We start from the raw sequence: 27,459 nt of genomic DNA on the forward strand, positions 1-27,459 counted from the left end.
CTCTGTCTGCACATGCTGTTATGGTGAAGCAGACAAGCCGTTACTGTGTTTGTAGATGGATAGCTACAGTAGTTGCCTATGAAACCAGAGCTCATTAATCTTTGCACCCTTTTATGGACCGTTAGAGTATGTGGTGGGGGTAAATGAATTGCAAGGTTAACCAACTGCGGTTGTGAAATGGAGACATGCTTAACTAGATGGGATTTGAGATACTAGAACTAGAGTCTCTACAGGCAATCCAGGCAACGATTTCTTCTATTATTACAGAAGCAAGAGGGCAATTTTTTTTTAACAATACAATATAGTTTTCAAAGTATTTGTGAAAATCTGGATAAAACTCTCTGAGGTTCAACAAATTCAATAAGAGCTAAGACAGCTTGGAATGCAGTAGCTGTACTGATGATTGAGTCTACATGAAGGTATGAATTAAATTAAAAATAGGAGTAATCGGACCACCTTCATACTTAAAAAAACCTCTTTGCTAAAGAGCAGAGACAACAACTGTAAAATATTCTGGTCTTTCTAAAATGAAATTCAAGAGTCTTCTTGTCAATGAAACATGATATGTTTATTAAATATGCTGTAGAACACTGTATGAGAAAGTTGGTTTTATCTGCTTCAGTTTTTCTCCTTAATTTCAGCTGTATGTATGCTACTACAGCTTCAAAACATCTGGGTACAGCAATTTTTTTCTTTTCTGCACCTGCAAGTGTAAGTACACACATAAACAAAAAAGAAATTAAATCTTTCACAGAGCCAGAGAGAAAAAAACCAACCAGCCATGAAGCTCAGGGGAGCAGTATGACAAGTGCTGAGCTGTAAACAAGCTTGAGAGGGATTTAATTCTTATGACAAGCGCCAGTGGTAGCATCTCACATGGTCTCAGCATATGCACACATTTCAGAGAAGGAATCACAGAGGACTTAATGCAAATATAAAAAAGCTCAGAGCACATCAGCCTATCCTGTTCTAAAAATAGCCTCATAAATCAGGATGAGCTAGGGTTGTAATTACCTTGATTTTTCAGAATTTTGCCACTTGTAAGAGTGTTTCTGGTTTACACTCACTGTAATTAGACTTTATAACATATGGACTGCACACTCTTTGGGGCAGAGATTGTGTCATATATTTGTAGGACAAGTACAAAAAGACCTGACTGCGTGATGTTTTCAGGGTGATAGTACAGTATAAAGGCTCAGTAATAGCTGCTGTATTCCGTTTTAAGGAAGCTTATTTTAGGTCAGAAGTTTTTTTGTTGTTGTTTGTTAAGGAAAGAAAGCCGAGATGTAATTTGGTATCCAAATTAAATTTTAAAAGCCTCTAATTCACACTTATTCCCTAATTACAGCCAGGTCCTTTCTCTTTCAAGTATGCTCATAACTGCCTCATTTCTCTAGCAGCATTCTGAGAAGCACATACGGCAAACCATACTCTGCAGTCTGTACTTAAGCAGATTCCCCATGGCAGTTGATGAGATAGTGCTGCAAGATGTAGCCAGTTTTCACGTAACCTTCAGGCAGCTCTGAGACAAGCAGCACATTCCCTGCACTCCAGCCACTACACAGGTTTGACTCATTTAAGTAACCAGAGCAGTGCTCTGTTCACCCTCGATCTTCAATCCAGCTGCTTTATTTTCTGGTTTCCTCAGTGTGCAATAAATTAATTTAAAGGTTAAATTTACTAGCAAAGGGTTAATAATCCCTGGAGGTTATGGGTTTGGACTGACTGCAGGCTCAGGCTAAAAAGCTGTTTCTAACCATAGTTTAGATTTCATTGCAAAAGGATGCAGTCTCTAGGAAAAGCGTCTCTTGGACCCAATCTTTCTTGCTCACTTAGATGATTGACAGTTGGAAGGACATGTTATTTTACCAAAGTTCTATTATGTTTTAAACATACTGAATTTTAAACACAGTAGTACAATACTGATATTTCTGGATGTAAATATCAGGGGCTTTTGTATGTGCAAATTACCCTTCATTTTTGTGATGTAAGTACTCTCTTTTCTTAGCCTGCTTCTGGATGTGTGTTTTGGACATCTCATTTAATGCAAAAGATTGAAAATGGCCTTACATTTGCAGTTGGTATGAATAACCTTCCAAATAACAATTAAGAGGCTTGACTTTGAGTGGAGTAGTTTCTTCCCACCTTTGGCATGGAAAACTAGAACTGTTCTTTCCTTCTTTCACAAACACAGTAACATCTTCTGTTTTAAAATTAATTTTTAATTCTGAATTTTATTTATGGGGTTTTTTTTAATAACAATAAGCATAAAAGGTGCATATTTGGGTTTGAAGTTAGTAGTCTAGTGGCTTGCAAAACTTTAAATAAGCATTATGTCTTCTAGGAACCTGTATAATTTGCTTTGCTGATTTAAAATTCCCTGGATAGATCAGTGTATGGGAGAAGAGCAGAATACCAAAATCCTATTTTACCAGGTGACTAGAAAAACTTTCTTTTGATTAATTCTTTGTTACCAGGGCCGATGCCACCCCCCGGTCTGAACTGTCCGTTATTTGTAGAAGTATTGGGAATCATGTCTAAATAAAGATTCAAATACTGAAGTAAGTTAAACAAGCATTAAAATTCAAGCACCTCTAAATCTTGAAAACCAAATTCCAATGTAGTTAGAATCCTGTAATATTTATTTTCTTTTTAAATGTTAAGCATAGTGCTGCATGTTGTAGAAAGCCATTGTCCAAAATTCTGGGACTTTTAAAGACCTCTTGTGATAAGGTAAGGCAACATGGTTCTCACTGAAAATAATCTTTATGTAGATCAAGAGCTAGTATCTGACTTAACAAAACAAATTATAGTGACTCCGTTTATGCTGCAGTCCTTTGAAAGAAGCATTGTACTCTTGTCAGTAGCTTGTTCTTTTTTGTGGCAAGACGGAATAAGTTTGACTTTTCTGAAGAGCTTCTAGATGAAATGCTACATAATGTTTGGACCTAAAGGGTCTTGCATGAAAGTAGGGTGAACCGTTACTTTGCATACTTCATGGATTCCTGATTTTCAAATATCGTTAATCATCCCCACGAAAAAGAGGTCTGGGCTTTTCTAAACATCTAGTAGTAAATTTTAGAACAATAATGGATTCTCACATTCTACTTATCTTCCACAAGTAGGTTGAAAATAGAGAGTTCTTTTGTTCTTTATAGGCTCATCGTAATCCTCAATGTCTTCTGGCTTTACACAGGTAATCCATGTAACTGTGGTTTTTAAAGACCACTAGGGAAGCATCTCTGGCCATCATTGATTTTGTGTGTTACTGCTGTTTGTAGGGGGTGTGCTAAATAAGTTACATCTCTCTTACAGACTTATTTTGCTTCTTTTATTTTAATATCCTTTGATATTTTTCCAGTATTTTACTTTGTTTGTGCAGTAGCAGTTGGACAGGTCGTGCTGGGAGGACACCGGATACTGTGGGTGGCAGCAAAACTGCTCATTTTTATTGTCCTGGGACTATGATCTGTTGAAGAGTAAAAATTAATATAGACAATAGATAGGGCTATGGTATGCTGCTGTGCCTATGGGGTTTCTATTAATTTTGGTATCTTTATATAGGTAGTGATGGCTAGGTATACGCTTTGTGATTCTTTATGTCAACCTTGCCTTTCTTGTTGGGGAGGGCAAGAAACGCCCTACTTACCCTAAGCTTTGAGTAAAGAGTTATGTGAACACAGATGTACAATAACTAGGCCCTTAGGCCAATCAAAAGGCAACCATATACTACATTATACTAGTCTTATAATGTCCCTGTAACATAGGAAGTTGGCAGATAATGTGTATATTTCTGGATGGTGTTTTGTAAGATTTCTTTGCAGAATGTTTTGCTTGATTTTATAACTTGATAGAACTAAAGTTGTGTGTCTCTGTCAAAGGTAGAAGACTGGATTTAGAAGACAGGTTACTGAGGTAATAGGTGGTTAACTGTTGTTCTAGACTCCCTTGTGCTTGAGTGCGTTGTGGGAGCAGAGTGCCTCTGCCAGGCTCCCCTTTGCACCCCTCCACCCATCCTACTGCAGGTGTCAGAATTTTGGTTCTAATAATCATAGCAAAAAGACTGCTGCTTTCATAGTAGCGGGGAGAATTTCTGTAAACAAGGCAAATATCTATTTCTTACGGGGGCATCTAAATTTTTCTGCAGTTAACAGAAATTAAGTTGATTTAACTTCATTCTATGCTCTTTTATTGAACCTAGCTCTCCTTTCTAGTGCTGTAACTAAAAGCAAGTCAGGAGCAAGCTGCCAGTTTATACAGCTTCTTCAAATAGCTTACAATTTGATTCTTGCTTGTGCTACCTTTAAGAGAGATGGTACTTTTAGTCCTCTGGTTGCGTATATTGGTCTGAACATCTAGAAGGTTAAAACCGTTACATTTACTAGATTTCTATTAGTAAAAGACAGAAATTCATTCTGCATGATAAAGACAGTGTTCACCAAAACACGTTGGCTGAGTTTAAACTTTGCTCCATTAATTTCAACCCTCTGTGGATGCACAGGCCAAAGAATCAGTAACCTTCAAGATTTGTTAAAGGCTTTACTCTTCTAATTCCCACTGGGCTTTTTTAATGTTGACAGCTGTTATAATTCTCAGACTACAACTTCACATCCATATTTTCTTCCTCACAGACACCTGTAATGGGATTCCTCTGTTTTCTTTGTTATTCCCTCTGCTCATTTAAATGTAAAGTGCATTTTTCATCACACCACTGCATTAACTTCTATATAAATTACTAAAATGCACAGATACACACACACACACATATACACATATTTGTCCCAGAAAAAAAGAACATGGGATTTTGCTTTTGAATATAAAGCTGGCCAAAGATAAATACAGTACTATAATCCTCATGCCTTTCTTTAAAACAAAATACTTTTTAAATTATTATGTGGACAATAAGGTGTGGCTTTTGAAGCTCCTTTGGAGATTTTTCATCTTCCCTATCACCTCATCATTGAGTGATGTTCCAGGAGTGGAGGAACTCATTGCATTTATACTTCTGGTGGTTTACTACCAGTCCGAGGATCCGTCCCTGCCCCTCCAGTCCATCTCTTCTGATTTATAGTAGCTGGACTCCTGGCTTTGCTAATTTTTTTCCTGGGAAGGGTTAACCTGATATCAGGTGGGTATTGTATTGCTTCAGGGATTATTAATTTCCAGAGCTTTTGTTCTGCAAATGATGTGTTAATAGGGATGTGTGAATGGGTGTTTTAACCCGATGTTTGATTCAGATTCCTACTGAATCAGTCTTGTCTGCCTTGGTTCATCTACTGTGCAGGCAACTCTGGATGCCAGCATTGTATTTGCCCTCAAATTTACTCAAAAATAGCTTGGGGTTATAGTGGTTGGTAAAACTGAGGGAGGGTGGCTGAACAGTCTGAGGCAGAGCTGTTAAGCCATACGAAGTTTTCTGCTGCCATAACTATGTTCCTTGCGACACCTCACTTGGACCCTTTGAAGTCTTGGTGAGTGTCCACTGTACTGTGATCCCAACAGGGATCATCACAGAATAGATCTAGCACACGAATTAAAAGTACGAGATTAGCTGAGATGTAGTCATTAAGAATCTAATCTGCAGAAGATGCATGCTGCAATGCTGGTCAAATTAAATTCTCGTAGGAAGTCAGGCTTTTATGTATCTTATTTAATTCCCTTCCTCAGTGAGCAGGGAGGAAAAGAATAACTTAATCGAGATGGGTCAGTGTTACCTGCCTCTCTCTGCAAATACTCTTCCCGTGACAGCAGTGCTGCCCACTTGGCTTGAAGAAAGGCCTGCTCACAGGATGACTCTGGGTACCCTATTTGCTTTTGCAGCCTGTGTATGAGTTTGGTGGGTGGTTTGTTCGTCAGTCAAGGGTGACTTTTCACAATGAACTGATACTTAAGCACTTAGATGAAGCTGTGGTCTTTGTAGCTGTTGACAAGCATGGGGTTTAGACTTTGGTAATTTAGTAATTGGTGTAGTGCTCTTGTGAGGAAAAACGATATCACAGTATCACAGTATGTTTGGGATTGGAAGGGGCCTCGAAAGATCATGTAGTCCAATCCCCCTGCTGGAGCAGGAACGCCTAGGTGAAATCGCACAGGAAGGTGTCCAGGCGGGCTTTAAATGTCTCCAGGGAAGGAGACTCCACAACCTCCCTGGGCAGCCTGTTCCAGTCCTCTATCACCCTCACTGAGAAGTTTTTTCTCAAATTTAAGTGGAACCTCTTGTGTTCCAGCTTGATCCCATTACTCTTTGTCCTATCATTGTTTGCCACTGAGAAGAGCCTGGCCCCATCCTCATGGCACTCACCCTTTATATATTTATAAACATTAATAAGGTCACCCCTCAGTCTCCTCTTCTCCAAACTAAAGAGACCCAGCTCCTTCAGCCTTTCTTCATAAGGGAGGTGCTCCACTCCCTTAATCATCTTTGTTGCCCTACGCTGGACCCTCTCCAGCAGTTCCCTGTCCTTCTTGAACTGAGGGGCCCAGAACTGAACACAGTATTCCAGATGGGGTCTCACCAGGGCGGAGTAGAGGGGAAGGAGGACCTCTCTCAATCTACTGACCACTCCCCTTGTAATACACCCGAGGATGCCATTGGCCTTCCTGGCCACAAGGGCACAGTGCTGGCTCATGGTCATCCTGTTGTCCACCAGGACCCCCAGGTCCCTTTCTGCTACACTGCTCTCTAATATGTAATTTCCCAACCTATACTGGAACCTGGGGTTGTTCCTGCCCAGATGCAGGACTCTGCACTTTCCCTTGTTAAATTTCATCAGCTTATTCCCCACCCAACTCTCCAGCCTGTCCAGGTCCCGCTGGATGGCAGCACAGCCTTCTGGCGTGTCAACCACTCCTCCCAGCTTAGTGTCATCAGCAAACTTGCTGATAGTACACTCAATTCCCTCGTCTAAATCGTTAATGAATATATTGAATAATATTGGCCCCAGTACTGACCCCTGAGGCACTCCACTAGATATCAGCAAGGATCCTCCAGGGCCTGTGACTGTGAGGCCACTCTCAGCTGCGCATAGAAGGCCTCATCAACTTCCTCAGCCTATTCTGGCCTATAATAGACACCTACAACAGTATCACCCCCTGCCAGCCTGTCTCTTGATCCTGACCCATACACTCTCAACTCGTTCCTCATCTGCTCCTGGGCAGAATTTAGTACATTGCAGTTGCTCTTTCACATAGAGAGCAACTCCACCACCACGCCTGGCTGGCCTGTCTTTCCTGAAAAGAGCGTAGCCATCCATGACCACATTCCAGTCATGTGAACTGTCCCACCATGTTTCTGTAATTGCCACCAGATCATAATCTCCCGACCGAACATAGGATTCTAACTCCTCCTGCTTATTCCCCATGCTGCGCGCATTGGTGTACAGGCATTTCAGGAAGCGAGCAGAGCACACCAATTTCTCCCTAGGGGCACAGGAGGCCACCCGGTCCTCATCTGTTTTAGAATGCTGCCCCACTGGGACAAGCCCAGCTAGAACCCCATCCCCCTTCGAACCTAGTTTAAAGCTCTCCAAATGAGCCCAGCTAGTTCCTGCCCCAGCATCCTTTTGCCCCTGCGAGATAAGCCTTTCCCGCGTAACACTGTCTGGACTGGAGTCTTATAAAACCAGCCTTTATCAAAAAAACCAAAGCCCTGCCTGTAGCACCAGTCTTGGAGCCAACCATTTAGAGATTGAATTTTCCCATTCCACCCCACATCATCACTTGAAGAGGGAAGGAGTGAAGAGAAGATCACTTGAGCCCCTGAGTCTTTCACCATCCTTCCCAAAACCTTGAAATCGTTCTTCATTCCCCTCAGACTACAGGAAGCAGCTTCCTCCCCATCTGTCTGGAAGACCAGCAGCGGGTAGTAGTCTGTCGGGTGTACCAGTCTGGGGAGCTCTCTAGCAATATCCTTGATCCAGGCTCCAGGTAGACTACAGACTTCCCTAAGATGAGGGTCAACCCTGCATATTGGGCCCTCTGTTCCTTTCAGAACAAATAAAAGATATAAAATATCTAATTTGTACAAAATCAATTCTACTCTGCCTTGAATTTTCGTTTTAGCTACTTATGGAAGTAGAAATAACATGCTGCTATTTTAACTGTGCAACTTTAGCCTTTTAACTCCAACCCTTATTGTTGTTTTTCACTTCTACTATAGCTGTGCAGAAGCCCAACCCAGATTTATAGTTTTGGTATATATGGTATAAATATAGTATATATTATTTTTGTTACCTAGCTTACAGAAAGTCCTGTAAAATGTTTGTAGAGGGAGGTTGGAGAAAGGAAGGATTTTAATGAATCAGAGTCAGAAATAAGGAGAATAAGCAACTTTGATTTATTTTGGAACAATACTGATAACTTCATTGTTACCAAAAAAATAATCCTGCAACGGAGTTTGTATGAAGACTGAAGGTAGGTTTTGAATCTTTTTTTTTATTTTTGATGGTGTAAAACTCAATCATTTGCATATTTGAACAGGAAGATGTTGGTGTCTCATATAAAGCCTTTTTCTGTCATACCTTGAAAGAGAGTGTACAGTTTCTAATAATAAAAGTCTTTGCTCTTTTATAAGACACATACGAATATAAAGAGGTTACCTGTGCATCAAATAATGTGTTGTTATAATGCATCAAAATATTCTTTAATGAGGAAATGTATATAAAGTGTACAAAGCAGGGTAAAACAGCTACTAATACCTTTGTTACTGTCTGTCAAAAAATGACAGTCCTATCACTAAATGAGAGAGCTAGAAGGAATACATGGACAGCTTACCGAAATTGCTTTCACAGTGATCTCTGAACACAGAAGATGCAGTTTTAAGCCTTCAAATTTCAATGCAGTCATTTTGGCAAAAGCAACATGTTAGGTGTCAAGAATGTTTTACTCTTTAAATTCCATAGCTAGGCTTTGGAGTATTTTTTTAGTTTTAAATATCTTTTGTGAAATATTAGTGTGTTCTATCCTTTAAAAGTATTTTAGCCACTAGCATTATTCTGGACTGTAGAATTCAAGCTACTAATTACACTTCTGACAAGTACAGTTGTGTCAGTTGTGGCCTTTCAGAATTAAAGGAATTCTTTGTTTTGCTTGGGGCATATCAGGGCATAATACCATGAACAAAACGCTGACTTGACCATTGGTTCCAGGACATGATGTTGCTGCGTAATATTTTGAGGCTCATTCCACTAATAAATTACAGTTTTAATGATGATTCTGCTAACATGGCAAATAGAACGCACTTTTCATAGATTCAACAACATAGCTTCCAGTAAAGCCTCTGCAAAGACTAAAGAACAGTAAATTGTGAACCACCTAAGTGTTCATTTGTGGTACTTTCTGTTGAATTATTTAACACCTTCTTCCTTTCTGCTTTAAGGAATAATCTGCGTTAGAAATACTATTACTAATCAGGTTACCAAATCTGGACTCCTATATACTGCTTCTGCTATTTTAAATCTGTACATGATGTTTACCTGAAAAGCGGTGAAAGGAGACTATATTTTTCATAAATTAATTGATGAATATTTATATACCAGATGGTTTTCCAAGTGCTAGCCAAAACTGACTGTCTTTAAATCAGAGCATTTGACAAAGATTTAAGTAATAAAGTGATTAAAATATCTATGGATGGGTAGTACATTTGTGAGTTCTAACAGCCAAATCATTCTTGATTCTGATGTTGATCCTGTAGGTAGCCTATGCTTTTAAGAGGACGCTTACTGCTGTATATAGCACAAGCACAGGCTGAAAGTATAACTCACCCAGTAACATGAATATCTATCCACAGCATTCCTCAGCAGTAAGACTCTGGCTCAGTGTCTCATTTTGCTGTGTACACTTCAAAATGCGAAATCTTTGTTTATGGGGTAAGGATTAAAGTCTGAGACGGGGAGTGGGGGGCAAAGGGGGAAGAGAGAGCAGGGGAAAGGGGATTGTTTATTTTAAAAGACACATTCTAGACTTAATTAATGGCTATTTTATACACTTTAAATTAACTAAATTTCAGTACATTTGTTTTAATGGATTTGTCCAAACTAGCTGTCAGTTATCTAGTAGCATTTGCTTATAGATTGAATTTTGGTGCCATCATCTGTTGACATTGTATAATTGCAACATGGACAGATCGGGATCCTAAACCATCTGCAATTACAATTTTGTATTGCTTGTTTCACATATAACTTCAGTTATTGCACTCACAGAAAGACCTTATATATGCTGCTTTAAAGAAAAAAGTCTATACAGTGGAGGAGCTGTTGTCTGTTGGGTTGGATGTCATATGCGAATATTAGCACAGATGAAGAAATTTTACAGGGACATAAACTAGACCGTGTGAAGTGTAGAACAGCATCTTTAAAGGTGATTTTATGTAGCCTCTTTATATCAAAAATTACAGGTGCTCGTAAGGTTTTGCAGCAAGAGTGTGTGTTCTAGTTGTTACTCTATTTGGAAACTTATGCTCTTTGTTTTGGTACAGAGTTTCTGACCTGCATGAACAATGCTATTTGAAAGTAGTTAACACTGACTTAATTCTGCTGCTCTAGAAACTAGACCTAAATCTCCCATTCACTTTTCTGGGAATACAGTATCCAGCCAGTATTCTGTATTGTCTTCAATACTAGCATCTGCAGAAAGAATAATGATTGGTTTATTTGCTTTACCAAAATGGTGTATTTAAATTCAGCAGACCATCCAGACACAAGAAGCTTTAACATGTGTCTTGCTTGCTGGTAGTGGATGCCTATCCTGTAATCAGGCTTTTCTAGGTGTGAGGTGTTGTAGAAGTAAGGTTCCTTTCCACATTTGTAGCTCGTTATCACAGTTATTCATAGCCTCAATCTCAGCCTCTGTTTATCAGTTTCTATCAGAGTCCAGCAAAAGAAATAAGTATGAAGAAGTTGGAGAGATGTCTGGAGTCAGTCACCCTCGTCAGAATGAAGAACAAGACTTGGCTATACCTCAGGGCCTCTAAGTGCCTGATGTTTGTAGGTGCAAGTCGTTGTGCAAAGTTATCTGCATCTGAGTTGATCTTTTCCCATCAACAGACAGTGAAGAGAGACAGTGACATGATCTCAGCCTGAGGCACATGTTTATAACTTGCAGGTACACCTGCTTCTAGCCACTGGCAGTGACAGGACCTCAAAATGGAGATGCTACAGTCTGGACTTTGCCAAGGCAGATCCCATACAATATATCCACACTGTCTTTCTCTGTTGCAGAGAAAGAAGCTCCGTGATGAATATCTGCAACAGCTTGTCATCTGAAAAGGAACTGCTTAGAATATCTCAGAGCTATGAAACCAGAGCAACACATGGAAACTGGCCCAGCTCAGAGCAGGGGGTCAGATCAGATAGCTGCCACAGCCCCATCCACCTACAGTTTGGGAGTGTTTTGGGGATTCAAGCAGGTACCCTCTCTCAAGGGTGAGAATCAAGGGGAAAGCTTTCTTTTATAATGTGTGCAGGATTTCTGTGTGTTATAAGTGATCCTTAGCAACCAAACATACACATAACTTTTATAACTCAGTGACAGATTTGTGCTGCACAGTAAGCTGCCCAGGTGAACTCAAAACTTGTCATTGATTTTTGCACTCTCTTAATCTTCCTGTTTATTCTGTGCCTCATTAAAGTCAGTCTCTGCTGGACAGACTGTCACTCAGGCTAGGCCTGTCCTGCTGTCTGCACTCTCTGGGGAGCACCCTTCATCCTGATAAATGGTCTATTAGGAGAGCACATGTCAGAGAGAAACCCTCCGTGAAGCTAAATAGATTAGAGTCTCTTCCTTCTGAACAGTTTCGGTGCAGTGGGCTAGGCATGATCGTTAAAGCGGATTTAGAATGAGACGCTTTTTCCTCAGGGCAGGAGATTGCTCTGAGTTTAGAAAGGTACTGAATAGTTTTAGCAAATTTATAAAGGGAAAACTCTCAGCATTTGCACTTGCCACTGCTTGAAGATGAGCTCAGTTGTTTCTGAGGTTAATGGACATTTAGCAGAGGTTGGCTTTGTTCTGCAGACCCTCAGAAGCAGCTTCAAGCTCCCAAGGTTGCTGTTTCTTTTTTTTTAAACAAACAAACAACAAAACCAACCAAGCAAAAAAGCCACCACACTTTTTTTTTCCTTCGGTGTATTTACATTTCTTTTCTCTGCATTAGCGAGTGGGGATGAAGAGAAAACTGATTCAGAGCTTTTCCCCACAACCGTGTGTCCTGAACAGCCATTTCCATTAGCAGCAACAATCTCTGTTTCTCTGGTCTTTAGTGTATTCGCTGTTCTGGGGATGTCTGAGGTGTAGCAGGGATGCCTGTGGGAAAGGGAAAGACTATGCAAAGAGCAGGCAGAGGAGATCCTGGTGCTTGGTTTTTGTTGCTTGCAGGAACTAACATGCAAAAGGCCTGATTTTCACCTTTGTTGGAGCCAGTTCAACAGAAACATCTCGGTTCTGTTGGCAGCAAAGAGGGCGGCAGGTCCTCACTGGCGGCATTTGTACCAAAATGGGGAGGGAATGCTGCCAGAAGACTCTTGTGTGAAGAGTGGTTACGGCCCAGGGAGAGGATAGAAAAAGATTATGCTGAGAGAAGCTAATTTTAAATTAATTAAAGGAAGATAAATTCACATTTTCTGGTAGAGCATCTTCCAGGAAAAGAAATCAAATAACATAAAGGTAATAAACAGCAAATTCAACATTAGTTTTAATGAAGGACTAAGCAAATATTGTAGACTTTTTAATAATAGTAATAAAAAGCTACAAGTATCATAACAGCATTCATGTCGTAAACTCATGTAATCACATGCAGTTATTGTTCCTAAACTGCATCTTGGTATTTGCAGCAGTAATATATTCTCTGTCTGCCTGGGAAGATTTGGTAGACAAAGAATGCAATGATGGTACAGAAATTGAAAGAGGTCACGTATGGGAAAGGGAGTTCTGAAACACTCTTTTCAGCTCCTTCTTTTGTTGCTAATTATTTAAATCCAGATCTTTTAGCCAAAAAAAATAGTCAAAAATCTGATACGTATTTTGTAGCCTTGGAGGATTCATGAATGTACGACTGAAGTTACAGAAATGGTGAGTCATATAGAAACTTGTCCCAGAAAACAAGGCACATCTGATATTTTTAAGTTAAAGGAAGAACAGGGCATAGCAAACTCTTAAAATAAGCCAGGGTGTGTAGCGTATCTTAGTGTCTTCTAACAGTATATTTCGAAAGTCATCTTCTAAGAGTGAACTATGTAGGAAAGTACTTGCTTTCGTCATCTTCAGGCCAACCCAAGCAGTACTGAATTCAGACAGCTATAATCATTGCAGCTTTCTGCCTTCGGATCTGTGAATGGCAAATGCCTGTAAGGGCACATCGTGTTATTGTTAGAAAAGCAGGTGGTTACCAAGTCTGGGAACAGGTCATCATACACAATTGTGGTCTTGAGTGTGGTCTCCAGAAATGTCATTCTGCTCTGCGTGCACTTCTGCAGGTCCTGGTTTGTATCAATGGAAGTTGTCCTCCCTGCGCTGAGGTCGTTTCCCAGGGCTGGATAGGGTCTGATGCAAACAGGTGCAAAAACTCATTTTCCCTTTCTGTCCCTTGGTAAGTCAGTGTTTGAGTGGTGTGGCTTCCAGTTCCTGGGCAAACTGCAGCAAAAATGTGGCAGCTCCATGTGGCTCCTGTGCAAATGGGACTAAACCTTCCTGCAAGCCTGGGGGGCCTGGGGATACCCCCCGTTTCCTCTGTTAGTCCTGTGGAGGTGCAAGTCAGCTTCTCCCCTTGAACAACATTATGGCATGCTACAAATACATTAAATCTTTAATTTATTAAGCTTAAGACTTACCTGACCTATTTTAAAAATGTCACTGTTTCCAGGGTATCAACAATAAAAATAATACCTGAAAAAGACCTACAGAAAAGCTTAGATGCATGTCATGAATGTCATGTTATTTAATGGCTCTATGTTTAAGCATCTTAATTACTGCATCTACTTACAGTTAGAAGATTACCAACTAGAACAGGTTCAAAACTTTGTTTAAATGAAATCTACATAGCATAAAATGAATTCACAGTAATCTGTGGGATGTAGGTAGAGATGACAAAAATGTGTGGCTCAGCATTTGTTGTGTACTAGTATTGTTATTTTTGTCGTTTTTTAGTGTTTCTCCCATACCTCATAATGAGTTCATTACAAAAGCTTTGCCTTTACAGTACGACATAAGTAAACTTACGTTTAGCATTATTATTATTATTAATATTATATTATTTGCTTGTAAGCTCTGCCAATTTTAGTGCTGAATTATAAATTTTTAGTAATATTATTTAGTAAATAAATGTCAACAAATGTCTAGGATTTTTTCTAGCTTTACTCGGATCAGTTTAAATTAAACTGTTCAAATCTGAGGTAAAATACAACTTAGTAGAGTCTATATGTAACTTTAACAGTCATTTAGCACTGACTAGGACTCGCCAGAAAATCAATATTGGGGGGGCTTTCATACATTTTGTGATTAAAATATCTCAATTTTTTCACTACTTCTTGAGGAAAAAGAGACAAATTCTCTATCTGATGTAGTTGAGGGCATGGAGGGTGGATCTTCTACTTATAGGACTACTGGGTATTTAGGATTATATATTATTTAAGATATTTCTGACTTCATAGTCTCAGCCTTCATGTCTCTCTTTGAAAGCACATTTGAAGTATTGTTGTTTGTTTTCTTGCTTTCAGCTGGGGACAAGCTGCTATAAGGACTCAAGCTTGTGTGCTCAAGGCGTACAGAGAAGCACTCGTGCAGGGGGACGCCCTTCTACACCTTAGGTCTGGACTGGTTAGACACTATTCTCTGTGTGTAGAGTAGCAAGAGGTTTCACCATGACTTGCTAATCCAGTTTGGGAGCCAAGCAAGGTGAGTATTTGCTGACAGGCTGCCTGGAAGGCAAAGAGCATCATTTTTTCAAATATTGAAATTCATAAGAAGAAAGGGCTTGTCTGTTACCCCTTCAGGAGACTGGCGCTTTATATAAGAAGTAGGTAAGAATGAATTGTTCAAGTCAGTTTTTAAAAGAGGAAAATATTTAGAAAGTCAATCTTGCAGTCTGGATAACAGTGATTTTGTTTTATGTAGCTGCCAGTGAAGAGTCTGGTGTCAAAATGCTGTAGTACTTGTAAGTGGTAATCAATAAACATTAATTATTTAGCAGACACAATATTAAAATGGGCAAGTATTAAAATAGAATCAATCCACTGTATAAGCACTAAGAAATGTGTATGAATTCCTAGCAAATTGATAGTGACATCCATTTGGAATCTCAGCTAACATGCATAAAAAGTGTAAGTGAATATTTCATTATCAAAATGTAAATAAATTATAGATAAACTTTAACTAAGTGGTATCAACTAACTGTTAAGGATCAAGTATCTTTGGAGCATCTACAGTATATAAAAACAGATATGTCTGGCCAGATGGTGTGAGAAGAATTGACTGTGTTTCATATAAATAACCAGCACCTAGAAATCATGCGAGGTCAGTCAAGGAGCAGAGGGATTCAACTGGCCACCACATTTTAAAAACACCTGGAAGGAAGAGATGAGACAGTTTAGGAGTGACTGCATTCCATGTGCAACTGGTAGAGAGAAGATTTTAATGCTTTTTCAAGGTAGAGGGAAAAAAAATCTGTAGTAGCAATGGCAACACATAAGAGGCAGACTGATTCAGGCAATTTACTCTGCTAGACATCATATGCTTTTTTGAGGCTGTAAGTGATCATTCAAAAGTTATCTCAGATCAAGCACCCATGGCCAAATGTCTCTTTGTTGGAGGGGAAATGAGAAAGTCTCATTTAACAGAGACACTGTTATTCAAATGTTTTGCTTATTCTGTCTGCAGAAGTCAGGTCCCAACAGAGCTCTTGGATTCTGCAGAAGCCTAATGAGAGATGTCATTCCAAACCCACTGACAGAAAGAAGTCACCCCACAGAGAGGAAGAGGAGTAATAGTCCTCATATGTAAATGAAGTGAGGCAAGGCCAGAAAAACGCTTCACAACAAGAGAAAAATTGAGGCCAGGAACTAAGAGTGCCCAAAATAGCACTTTGGAGAGCAAGCACCTTTAGGATGGTAAGAAAATGCCAAAGAGGTAATGGAGATGAGAAAGAGGGTAGAGATAATTGCTCTGAAATTCGTTTTTTTTACCCATAGTTATATCTCTGTAGTACATGTCTGAATAGATATGCAGACAGGAAACAGTCATTTGTAAGCTAAAGTGAAAAATATTACTGGTGAGGGATGTCAATTTTTTTTTTAAACAGTAAGTGACACGCTTTAAACAGTGAGATCGTGACTGTTTAAGGCTGGTCAAATCCCTTTGACTTCAAGTCACAATCAAGGCTTTTTACTCACGGTTCCTGGTCACTCCTCACCATGTCACGTCAATGTCAGAAGTCAATATTGGGCCCTCAGTTGTGTGCAGAGTTACATACACACGTGTGCAAATGCTGTATGTTTTGTGCACTGAAGTGTGCAGAACTGACTCTTGTTTTGTTGTTGGAAAAACTGAGGCACGGAGAGCTGGAGAACAGGACTAAGGCTCCTGAATGGCAGCATGGCTATTTGTGGCTGGGAGCAGGGTGCTTCCATCTGCTCTGGGTGTCCATGAGAGCCCAGACTGCCCTAGGGACCCCCTGGGAAAACAGGCCCTCACCTGTTCCTAGAAAGCTTGTATCAGTCAGAGCATGAGACCAGCTCTGCTTTACAGTTGGCAGTGAGCAGAGAGGCTGATGAGAACGGCAATCAAGCATCTGGGGAAGTGAGTCCTGACAGCTCAGTGATAGCCGTTACCAGGTAGTGATGTATGCATTCAAATGCAGTACAGGTATAAAAGAACTGATCTGTATAATGCTCCTCCTGTGCAAGTATGACAAGTATTGTTGCAGGCATGAAAAGGGCAGTAAGATAAAATCGTTTTTTGAATGCTATGCAGCAAACTACAGACAAAACCAGAATTCAGGTGCACGTAGTCCTCAGTCTGTGCCCAATCCTAGTTGCTCGAAGTCTCTTTGCTGTTGTCATATACAAAAGGTAATTACATATTTGAAAACGTTCCCTCTGCTAGTTGCTCGGAGAACTATTAAAGAAGCCACATATGAGGGACGAACAGAATGAGACTGTAAGTTTCTCATTGTTCAGCAGAAATGCAGGACTGGCAAACTCCCCCATCACATGCAGGATTGGTGCTCTGAATTGCAGAAGAAAGACTGCTGTAGCAGTGTTTAAAGTGGAACTGACTAATCTGAAGATTATCAGTCCACAGACTGTAAGAAAATTACACTGAATGTTGCAGCCCTTCAGCGTTTGGAACTTGTATTGCTTTCAGGGTCTGCCAGATTACCCCCCAGTTTGTGAAGAAAAAGCCTTACCTGACAGGCTTTTGAGGAATGTTCCTCTTTGAAGAAGTAATTCAAACCACCAGTTCGTTCTAGAGCATTATTAGAGACCGTCCTCCCTGTGCTGCAGTTATTGGTTTCCTTGCGCATGGAGTGAATTAGTGCCATGTTTCAGCTGGATTTCATGATAAGTATTATCCAGTCAGTAGTAAAATCCATTCATGTCACCTCTTTGAAATGCCAGCCTGTTGTGGGTGCAATGTCATGTTTCATGGGAGCTGTTTACATTATGAGAGAAAGAAAATGTTTGCATAGTAGGCTATTTAGCTGTTCTTTGAAACTGAACTTTTGGACAAGCAGGAGGGGGTAAAAAGGGAAAAAAATCCTGAAAAATCTCTGGTTGGGTGGAGGTTTCAGCAAATTACTTATTATTTAACCCTATTATTTGTCTCAAAGGCAAGATCGTCCTGTGCCTTTGTTCTGCTGTTATCCCACTGGAGTCAATCAATTTAACGAAGCTGTTCAAGCAAAGAATTAAGCTTTCTGGTATAACTCCCACCACGGAGCACTGAGTACTGCAGAAGCAGAGCAAGCACATTTCTGCTTCCCTTGCCTGCCTGGGTATGACCCGGACCCACCACCACCTTGCGCTTGTATGTGTGTGTTTTGCTGAACAGACAAAGCATGTGCTTATTTTTCTAGCTCCACTAAAGTTTAAATTCATAAACCTGAAGTTCCTTCTTTCTTTGGCTTCCTCTCCGGTGACACTTTTTAAATATGTCATGCTCTATAATCAGGAGTAAAAGAAGCACACTGATATTGCTTTCAAACTTATATATTACCTAAAAGGCAAGCCCATGTAGATAATTTTCCGAATGAACTCGGTTAAAATTTCAAAAATATAGATGGATGAAAAGTGGGAATTTCCAGCATACCCAACAGCAAAAGAAAAGTAGAAACTGCTTATCTTAACCTATAGAATTCTGTAGGTCACCAGCTTCAGGTGATATGCCCTTATTAAAGCACCAGGAATGTTTCTAGATTCGTTGCAGTGAAAGCAGAGTTTTTTGACAGCAGTGTTCATCTATCAGGACAGCAAAATGATCACAGATTCTTACATGACTAACAGAAAGGCGAAGTTAAAGATCTTCAAACAGAGGCCTTTTTTAGCCACACGGGACAAAAGGAGAGTAGGAAAAAGGACTGAAGAAAGTTGTATACAAATAAGCCATTTAATGCAGATTTGCCATAGGGCAAGATAATAATGCTTGAACGTTATGAACTGCAGAAACTCTATGAACACATTATGCTTTAAACACTTAATCTGTTTTACAAACTATGTACATTCTTCTGCTAAATAAGATGAATTGAGATTCAAGAAGCAGAACATCCTGACAAATCTCCTCCTAAAGGCATCCATTAATATAAATCAACAGTAGCAATTTTGTTTGATCATTTATTTGCAAGAATCATTAAGGCTTATTAGCATAATTATTCCCTGTGGGACTTGATGTCACATAAATGAAAAATGGCATTATCAATATTTAAAAGATAAGTGCGTCATGTTCAGAGTACTTAAACAGTACTCTGCAGGTGGTGTCCAACTGTAGTAAATTAGATTAGGTTTGATTTCTAAACTGTAGAAATAGAATTTCAGTGTAACTGTTTATCTCAAAACTAAGTTTGTTTATTGTGCAAGGCATAAACACACAACCGAACTCTACAGTTAATTGTTACAGTACATGATGTACATTGTTTTCTGTTTCTTAAGTAAGCAACTTGTCTGAAGATATCAAATGGGAAGTTCATGTTGCTTACTGGTGGAAGTATTTTTATAATCTTTTTTACTTTTTATAGGTCTATATAATGACCTGAAGTTCTCTCAGTGAAACAAGATTACTTTCTCCCTCATCCTCCTATCTCCTTCCAAGCAAAACAGTAGTTATGGTGTCATCAGATTTGAGGGAGGTCAGATGAGTGAACCGCCTGCTTGTCCTCTGCTTGGGGAAACACTTTGGCTCCACTTGCTGCTCAAGAGCAAGTGCTGAGCAGCAGGCGTGAGCAGGAGCACATGCTGCTGTGGGGAAAAGTTGCCTGCACAGGTGAGTTACCATTGGGTGCTGCTCAGAGCGAAAGCCTTTGATTGTGAGAAGGGACTAATGATAGTCCAGCTGCTGGGTGGCACAGTAAACACAGCTTTTGGGGCTGGGTGAGCCCCACTTTTGGGCAGTAGATCCACAGTGTGCAGAGCTGCATGGTGTGAGGCCGGAGTGCGGGCGTGAGCTGCAGCCACCCAGGACGGCCTCTTGAGCCCTCTCCACAGCTGCTGGCAGTGCTGCTATCCCCCCAGCTGGGCCGTGCCCCACATCAGTGTGCCCTTTCAAGGGAGCTGGCGTGCAAGGGTCCCAGCAAATGAATCATGCTAAGAGGTGAGAGAACGCCTCACAGACAGAAATCTGTGGGTTTTGTCTGCTCCATGGAAATACAGAGGGAATTCAGCACTTTGATGGTGAATTTTTGGGGGGAGCACAATATTGCTGTTTGATCAGTAGTGAAGCGTATCATTAAGCCCTGTGTGCGCTTTTCCTCTCTAAAGGCTCTTGAATAAAACATCAAGGATTTCACTAAGAACGCCCCAGGACTCCTCCAGACACATGCCCGTGGCGGGCAGGGCAGCAGGGCCGTCACCAGCTCGGGGCTCGTCACAGTGCTCTGCCGAGGCTGTCGCGCAGGATGAAGTGCCAGCGAAAGAGATGGCTGTGGGCAGCAGAATTACTTTCACATTGCTCTTAGCCCTTTCTGGGACTGATGTTTGTTTTCTGTTATTGCCCTTCAGTTGCCCTTTCGGTTGGCTAGCTTAAGGTTATGGTTATGGATTAGTTTGTTAAATACTCTGTTGTTTGCAAGTGGCATTTTTCTTCTTAGTTTTCTGCTCTTTGCTAAGCTTCCCTTTGGAGCTCCTCGCTTTTTTAATTATTCACAAATGTTAAACTGAACTCTCTGGAATTAATTGTGTTTGGTATCTTGCAGGAACGAAAGGGGTCTGCTTTCTTAGCATCTTTCTTGGTGCTCTGTTTTGCACTCACATCAGAAAATATTCCAACACCTGGACTTGGTGCTTCCCAGGGATTGGGGAGTCCAGGAAGCATAGGCCAGCTCACCCTGTTACTTGGTCTATACTTTTTTATGGTTGTTGCTACGGGGAGAAGAAGAGTAAAGCTTAGTACTTAACAGCTTTTTCTCAGTATCTCACTCAGCCTTGGAATTATGAATCTTCCTTCCAGAGTGTGCATTCTGATGGCATTGCATACCAAACACTGAAAAGGAAACCATGACCTGGTTAAGTGCTTAAATAATGACCAAAATCAGCTGAGGTGACGATGATTCCCCCCGAGACACTTCCTTTGCCCCACTCAGTTGGGCGCTTTGGCAGATGAGCTTGTTGCAGCCTCCCCTAAACCCCGCACGGAAAGACAAGGATGGGATAGAGTAGGAAAAATCAAAGTTGGGTATTTAATCTTTCTGCTTTCAAATTAAAAACTACAAATGGAGCTTGTTATCTTGAGGATCACTTTTTGATAAATAATTGAATCAGAGCTCACATGTAAAAATCTGATTAAAGTAGATATAAATTTTTTGAAAGGCTTTTACAAACAGAACTTTCATACCCATAAACATTTAAATTCTCAACTAAAAATCATCACTGTTCATTTTCTTAAGAACTCGGTTCTTTTGCTTGAACTTACAATCCCTGTTCTTTTTTCACAGGAGACAGGATTCTGATTATGATAGGTAAGTGGATAAAGCTCTTGCTGCACAAACCAGAAGTGATGTCATAGCAGTGGGTTTACATTCTTTACACAGAAGAACTATATTTGCTCTGCCTAGACCATTTGCTTAAAACAAATGATCCCAGGTAAAGCAGAATGCCTGGCAGTTGCAACTTGTATTGTCCCCAGTGTTAGCTAGCTGGATTAAAAAGAGCGTGGTGAACGTGGCTCTCTAATTGTTTTTTAATCACTCAAATCTAGCAAAATTGTGCCACCTGCACAGGAGAAATGCCCTATTCCATAACCCACACAGATCTACTAGCCAGGCAGCCAGTTGGCAAGAAAGCTCAGACTTTGCTGTTCTGCTATGAAAGCTCATTTCCCAGCTCACTGAACGGATGTTGGATGTTGTACGAAACCTGGATGATGTTGATGGTGTAATTGCTGCCTTTTTTCAGGTTACCTATAAGAAGCAATTGAACTGCGATATAGATTAAAGCAGGGAAATAATAAAAAACTATAGAATATATAGGATACTTACAAACTGCTAAACAAGGTGTAAATAAAGTTGATGGAAGGGAGAGATGCAGAAAGACACAAACCTTGGTATTAGTTGGAGTAATAGGAATGGGACAGAAACTGCAGAGAAACAAGAAGCACCCAAAGAAAACGTGAAAGAAACAGTGAGAGCCCAAGGCACTCTTCCCATCCTGAGCCTGGACAAATTGTGAAAGGCTGAATGCTGGCTGGAGAGCCACTTGAAAATGAGTTATGAAATAGTGTCCTAATTCCCTACTTTTGTTTTACAGCATCAAATGGGTTTGGGCTGCACGTTTCTAGAAGCGCTTGTTTTCTGGCATTGCTAATGTGGGAACAAAGAAATGACAAGGATTGTGTGGAGGTAAGAGATTGTGGGGTGAAAAATGATTTTGTCAACATATAAGTCTGCAAGGGACTGTATAATCCTTCTGCCTGCCTGGAAGCAGAATCTCATCTAGTTGCGCTACACTACAGTTTTTATTTTTAAAGATCCTCTCTACAAACTATCTAAGGAGTTTGGTTTGGTGTTATCTTGCCCTTTTAACTAGAATAACAATTATTTTGTGTCCAACCAGGAAAAACACCCTCTGTAAGAAACATTAGAGTGTAATGTCACTGTGGAGTATAATTCATCTGTGGTCTTTCGAATTTATGTATTCAGTTGTTAAAAACAGTATGTCTCCTCAGAAGAGTAGGTGGATGCTTTATAAACTTGAATAAATCAGTAATAAATATTAATGAGGAATGTTAAGAACTCTGGGTTTACCAAGAAATGCATGCTATATGGTGCTATGGATGTAAATGAAATCTAATAGTTCTAGTCCCATCGGTCTTTAGACACACAGCTCACAGCTTTTGCTCTTGACCGGTAGGACAGAGCAGAGTCTGTTGCACAAACATCCTTTCTGGCCTGAGACACTCCATTTATTCTCTTTATTCTTAGAAAACTCAATACTACAGCTTAAATATTTATTAAAACCACATTTTTCTCATCAGGAACAGGTGCATTTTTGTTGAACACATTTGAAGCACAGAGTATTTTTGTTCCTAGTAATATTTTTGTTTACAGTCCAGAATGTCATAAGTAAAAGATCAGTTCTGCCTACTGCTGCCATGAGACATATTTTCCCTACTACTGCAGGGTAATTTAAAATAAAAATAAAAATAGTGCTAACATTTTCTTGACAGTGATAGCCCCTTAGCTGCTCAATCTGCTCTCCCATCCATCACTAATCTCAAGCAAAGCAAGCATTAGTTTCTCTGTGACTTATCTAGGTCTTTAGTAGATCAATAGCATAGCTCAGATGTTTCAGACTCTTCCCTGTTAATTCACATTTATCTTTTCATCCAAAGAAGGTAAATTACCTCACAGAGAAGCTGTTATCCCCAATAGCGGTTTATAATGTTGCCAAGTCAGCATGACCCATATATCTTATCTCAGCTGGAGCGCATTTGTCACTGTCTCATGTTATGATCATCTGGTAAAATGCCCTAGAAAAGAGGTAAACCTGCAAAATGGCTTCACCATTTTCATTTAATTACCTTTTCTGTTGTGTGCTCCTGCATCACCTTCAATTTAAGCTGCTAAAATAAAGGGAACTTTCTTTTTTCCTTTAGTGCTTCATTTGATAATTTTTATTATTAGCAACATTTCCAATCCTCAGCAGTCTTCATTTCTGCTGTCAGGAGTTGATCACGAGGTGATGATATTGAGACAGAGAACTGAATCATTTATTAATATGCCGTTGTTAACCCTGAGAAAGGACTGCTGAGTTTAACTCTGCATTTGTACCATGTGCTGCTGGTTACCCAAAGCTTTTCAGGCCCTGGGAGCATTTAATGCTGTTAGGAGAAGCAATGAGAAACAGGTCGCTGACCAGTAAGCTGTGACCAGGCTGCTGCAAGAAGAAATGCTGTATGAAGCAGGAGTTTGATAGCAGTTATGCAGCAGGGACTTGTTCCTTTCCAAACTATAGTAGATATTTCATTATTTGTTATTCTAAAACCTCATAAATTATATTATATTATGGAAAGAAACACACTTGACTTTTAAGTTGGTGGCAAAACCAGTATGTTTTTATTCTGTTCCTTCAAATGAGCTGAGTAACTCTGGACTGAGTAATGCCTGGACTGAACTCTGTTCCACACATGTTAAATTCTTAGGTCTTTAACTGAGAAGTTAGCTGATGCCATCAAGGAGATCTGCTTTTTGACATGAGGAAAAGATAGGTGTGTTTTCAACACACAGCTTCATTTCCTCCCAAATAAGAACGTATGAGGGAGGCTCCTCCATGGAGCAGGGAGTTGCTGTGACCGCACAGCTGGCAGGAGCAGCAAAAGCAGATGCTTCCCCTGCAAGTGGAGGTGGGTGGTCCAGCGAAGGTGACCTTGGTGAGGAGAGCAGGATGTGCCAGGAAGGCGCAGGACAGAAACTCTTGTCCACGTGCAGGTGTGTGACCCGTGCGCTGCAGCCCCAGCCAGTTTGCAGGTGATCCGAGCTGGGACGTGCAGTTGGTGCCCCTGGGGGACGGCGCCACAGCCCCTGGTTGTGTGGGGAGCGCACCAAGAGGACTGAGCCAGGCTCTGCCGAGAAGCACAGTGGGCGTCTGAGAGGCCAGTGGTCACACGCTGAAAAGGGGGAAGTTCTGGCTGGATGTGAGGGGGCGAAAAAAGAGTTAAGATGACCAAGCTTTGGGACAGGAGCTTGCATTTATTGGGGGAGCTGAAATGTCTTTGGTTTCACATAAGTATGTAGAAAGGAAAAGAAGGGTGTGGAAGGGGGCGGGAGGACTCCGGAATTACATAGAACTACAGATTCTGGTGATGTTCATGGTGAACGTTCTGCCTGTTGATTCCCTGACTGTCATAGTAAGTATGAAGGAGGTAAGTTCTTCATTAAATGCTGCCACCTAGGCCTTGTGCCTGTAGATAACTGCATTAACTTGCAGTAATCATTCAAGAAATGCTCTTGAAATCGATTTTTTTTGTTTAGTTTGCGAGGCGGAGCGGCCGCCGCCGTGGGGCTGTGACAGGCTGGGTCCCGCCCCCGCGGCTTCGCCCCGCCCATCCCAGTCACGTGTGAGGTTGGGCTGGCCAATCATCGCGGCGGGTTTCTCCCGGAAACTAAACCGGTTCACTTCCGCCCGGCTGCCCCGCTCGTTGCCATGACAGCGCGGCCGCTGCGGGGCGGGCAGACGACATGGTGAGCGGGGAGCGGGACTGCCGCTGCGCTGAGCCCTGCCCGCGGCGCTGCCCGCCGCACTGCTCCTTTCTTGTCGCCCGCAGGTGTCCGTGCAGCGGAACGAGGGGCTGGGGGCGGCCGCGGAGGAGCGAGGCGGGCGGCGGCGGGCAGCCAGGCTCTGGGCCGCGGCGGAGCAGGAGCGGCGGCTGGAGGAGGCCCTGCTGCAGGTAACGGAACCTGCAGGTCCAACAGCCTGTTGAACTGCGGGTGTGCGCGGACGCAGCCCCGGGGGCCTGATGGCGGGGGAGGTGGCGACCCCGCCGTGCTGCTCGGAGGTCACCCCCTCCAAAACCTGCTCCTTGGGAACCGGCTCACTGACCGCGGGCCTTGCAGCCTGGCTGCTTCCCAGCGGTGCGGGAGAGCTGTCTCGGGAATGGCTTGTTCCCATTAGGCAGAAGAGAACAAAAAACAGCGTGAGCTGCAGCTGGAGCGGGAAGAGAAGCTGGCAGCAGAGCTGGCCAGACTGAAACATGAGAAACTTAAAGATGAGAAGATGAGGCAACAAGTAAGAGAGAACAGGTAACGCTCCAAAAAATCTCACTGTTTCATTTAACTACCTGTTATTTAAAATCAGTGTTAGCCCTGAAAAGCATATTTACAGAAGCATTCAGTCAGTTGCATACCCTCCTACTCATTTTTTATTTTTCTCGGTTGCATTTTGGTCTGAACCCTAGATGCCCTGAGACTATAGCATGAGGTGTTTTCAAGCAACAGAGAGGAAGTTTAAGCATGCCAAAATCAGAGACATATCATGTTTTTTAGAATAGGCTTTAACTTTTTGAATTTCGGCAACAGATAAGATCATAACTGGAAAAAACAGAGGAAAAGGTAGATTGAGAAGAGTCAAGGAGAGGAGGCTGTGGCACCGGGGGTTGCTGCAGATTCAGTAAATGGTGTCAGAAAGAGCGTGGGGGTGAATGCAAAGCAGAGGGGAGGGAGGAAGGGGTGAGGTGCTGGAGCTTCTGTGGAGACGGGACAGACTTTGTGACGGTTGTAGCAGAAGTGGAAATGAATCTGCCCTGGAAAGAAAACTTAAGGCCTAGATATGACAAAAAATTACTTCTAAGCAAAGCAAATTTTGTCAGTAAGAGAAAAAACATCTCCAAACAACAGAAGTGTCATTTTTTAAGTGTACAAATTTATATATAGTTAGAGGTAAAGGTACAAAACTATTGATAGTATATGTACAGATGTGGATAGCTCTTGGTTTGAGAAAGGTTTTTCTTTTTCTGCTGTTTTACTAGAACAGTTGTTTTTAATCTAAAATCAGGCTTTTCCCTTTAAAAATAACTTTTAAAAATTGTGTTTAAATAGTGATGGACAATTCAGTTTTTCCTTTAGGCACTGACCTCCTTGTAATAGTATAAATTTCCTTTTTTTTTTTTTCTTTTTTCCCCAGTCTTGAACTTCGAGAGTTAGAAAAAAAGCTAAAATCTGCTTATATGAATAAAGAGCGAGCTGCACAGATAGCTGAAAAAGAAGCTATACAGTATGAGAAAATGGTAATTGGCTTCATAGCGTCTCCCAGCACCTGTGTGCTGTAACTCTTTGTATGGATTGTGCTGAAAATTTCTGCTTTGAAACTGGCCTTTTTTCTGCAATATTGTTAGTTTAGGCATTCAGTGTTTATTGAAAATATGTTGTGTGTTATCGAAGACTGATTAGCCTGCAATAAGTAGCCATAAGAAAAAGGCTTACTTTGCTATTGCAATCAAAGTTGTAGTGAATTAAACTGTATGAGAGGGTATAGTTTTTATTTTACTGGTTTGTAATATTTCTCCATGTTAAAACTATGATACACTTTGTCCATAAGTGCTTATTGTGGTGAATCTTTACCTCAGAAGCAGACTATTGAAAATGTTATTACTATTATTAAACATATGTCTTACTGAATGAACCATGACGTGTGTTAAGGCACTACACTTGGAGACTGAGGTAGCAAACATTCCATTTTTGAAGTGCAGTATGATTCCTTTTGATCCTGTGTAGTTTCTCGCTGTAAGTTTTATTAGTGGTAGTAAAAAGGCATCTTGCATCACTTTTTTTTCCCCCTATAGAAACGTGAAGCTGAAATAGCCCAAAAGATGAAGGAAGAGCATGAAAGGGTAATAAAAGAAGAAAGTTCTGCAGAACTGAAGCGAAACAAGGAGAAAATAATGTACCAGCAAGAGCTGGAGAAGCAGCTTGAGGAACGAGAGAGGAAGAAGCAGGATGCTTATGAAGAGTTCCTAAAAGAGAAACTCATGATTGATGAAATTGTAAGAAAGATCTATGAGGAAGACGAAATGTTAGTTACTTTGAGTTTTTAATATTCATTAATTTAAAACAAAGCAGCTGATATAACACTGTATAGAAAACTAATTTGTACGTTTATTTCACAGACTAAGGCCCACTTTAGTTTTCCTTGGTCACGTTTTACTAACAGGAGATTGACTTGTGGCGATTTTGCTGTTTAAACATGAGAATGCTCTTGTCATTCCAATCAGTCTCACATCCTTGTTCCCCAAATAGAAAATCCAGCTTATTTCAAGGAGCGCTGCCGCTGGGCC

The 27,459-nt window shown here is 40.9% G+C and overlaps 1 protein-coding gene across 3 annotated transcripts in view; it reads left to right on the plus strand.

Moving 5' to 3' along the window:
* Nucleotides 1-27,459, plus strand: part of MNS1 (meiosis specific nuclear structural 1) — a 37,005-nt gene that overhangs the window by 4,727 nt on the left and 4,819 nt on the right. The window contains exons 4-12 of one of the 3 annotated variants that reach the window (XM_071813880.1): nt 14,706-14,883; nt 15,865-16,094; nt 19,217-19,461; nt 21,128-21,151; nt 21,939-22,030; nt 24,955-25,077; nt 25,302-25,429; nt 26,310-26,412; nt 26,968-27,197. In XM_071813880.1, coding sequence (XP_071669981.1) covers nt 19,431-19,461; nt 21,128-21,151; nt 21,939-22,030; nt 24,955-25,077; nt 25,302-25,429; nt 26,310-26,412; nt 26,968-27,197 — 731 coding nt within the window. In that variant the 5' untranslated portion in view covers nt 14,706-14,883; nt 15,865-16,094; nt 19,217-19,430. Of the gene's footprint in view, nt 1-14,705; nt 14,884-15,864; nt 16,095-19,216; nt 19,462-21,127; nt 21,152-21,938; nt 22,031-24,784; nt 24,872-24,954; nt 25,078-25,301; nt 25,430-26,309; nt 26,413-26,967; nt 27,198-27,459 lie in introns of those variants that run through there. The other 2 variants (XM_071813881.1, XM_065847693.2) reach the window with 2 other exon arrangements.

This window comes from Patagioenas fasciata, chromosome 12 (assembly GCF_037038585.1).
Source record: "Patagioenas fasciata isolate bPatFas1 chromosome 12, bPatFas1.hap1, whole genome shotgun sequence".
Lineage (NCBI taxonomy): Eukaryota > Metazoa > Chordata > Aves > Columbiformes > Columbidae > Patagioenas > Patagioenas fasciata.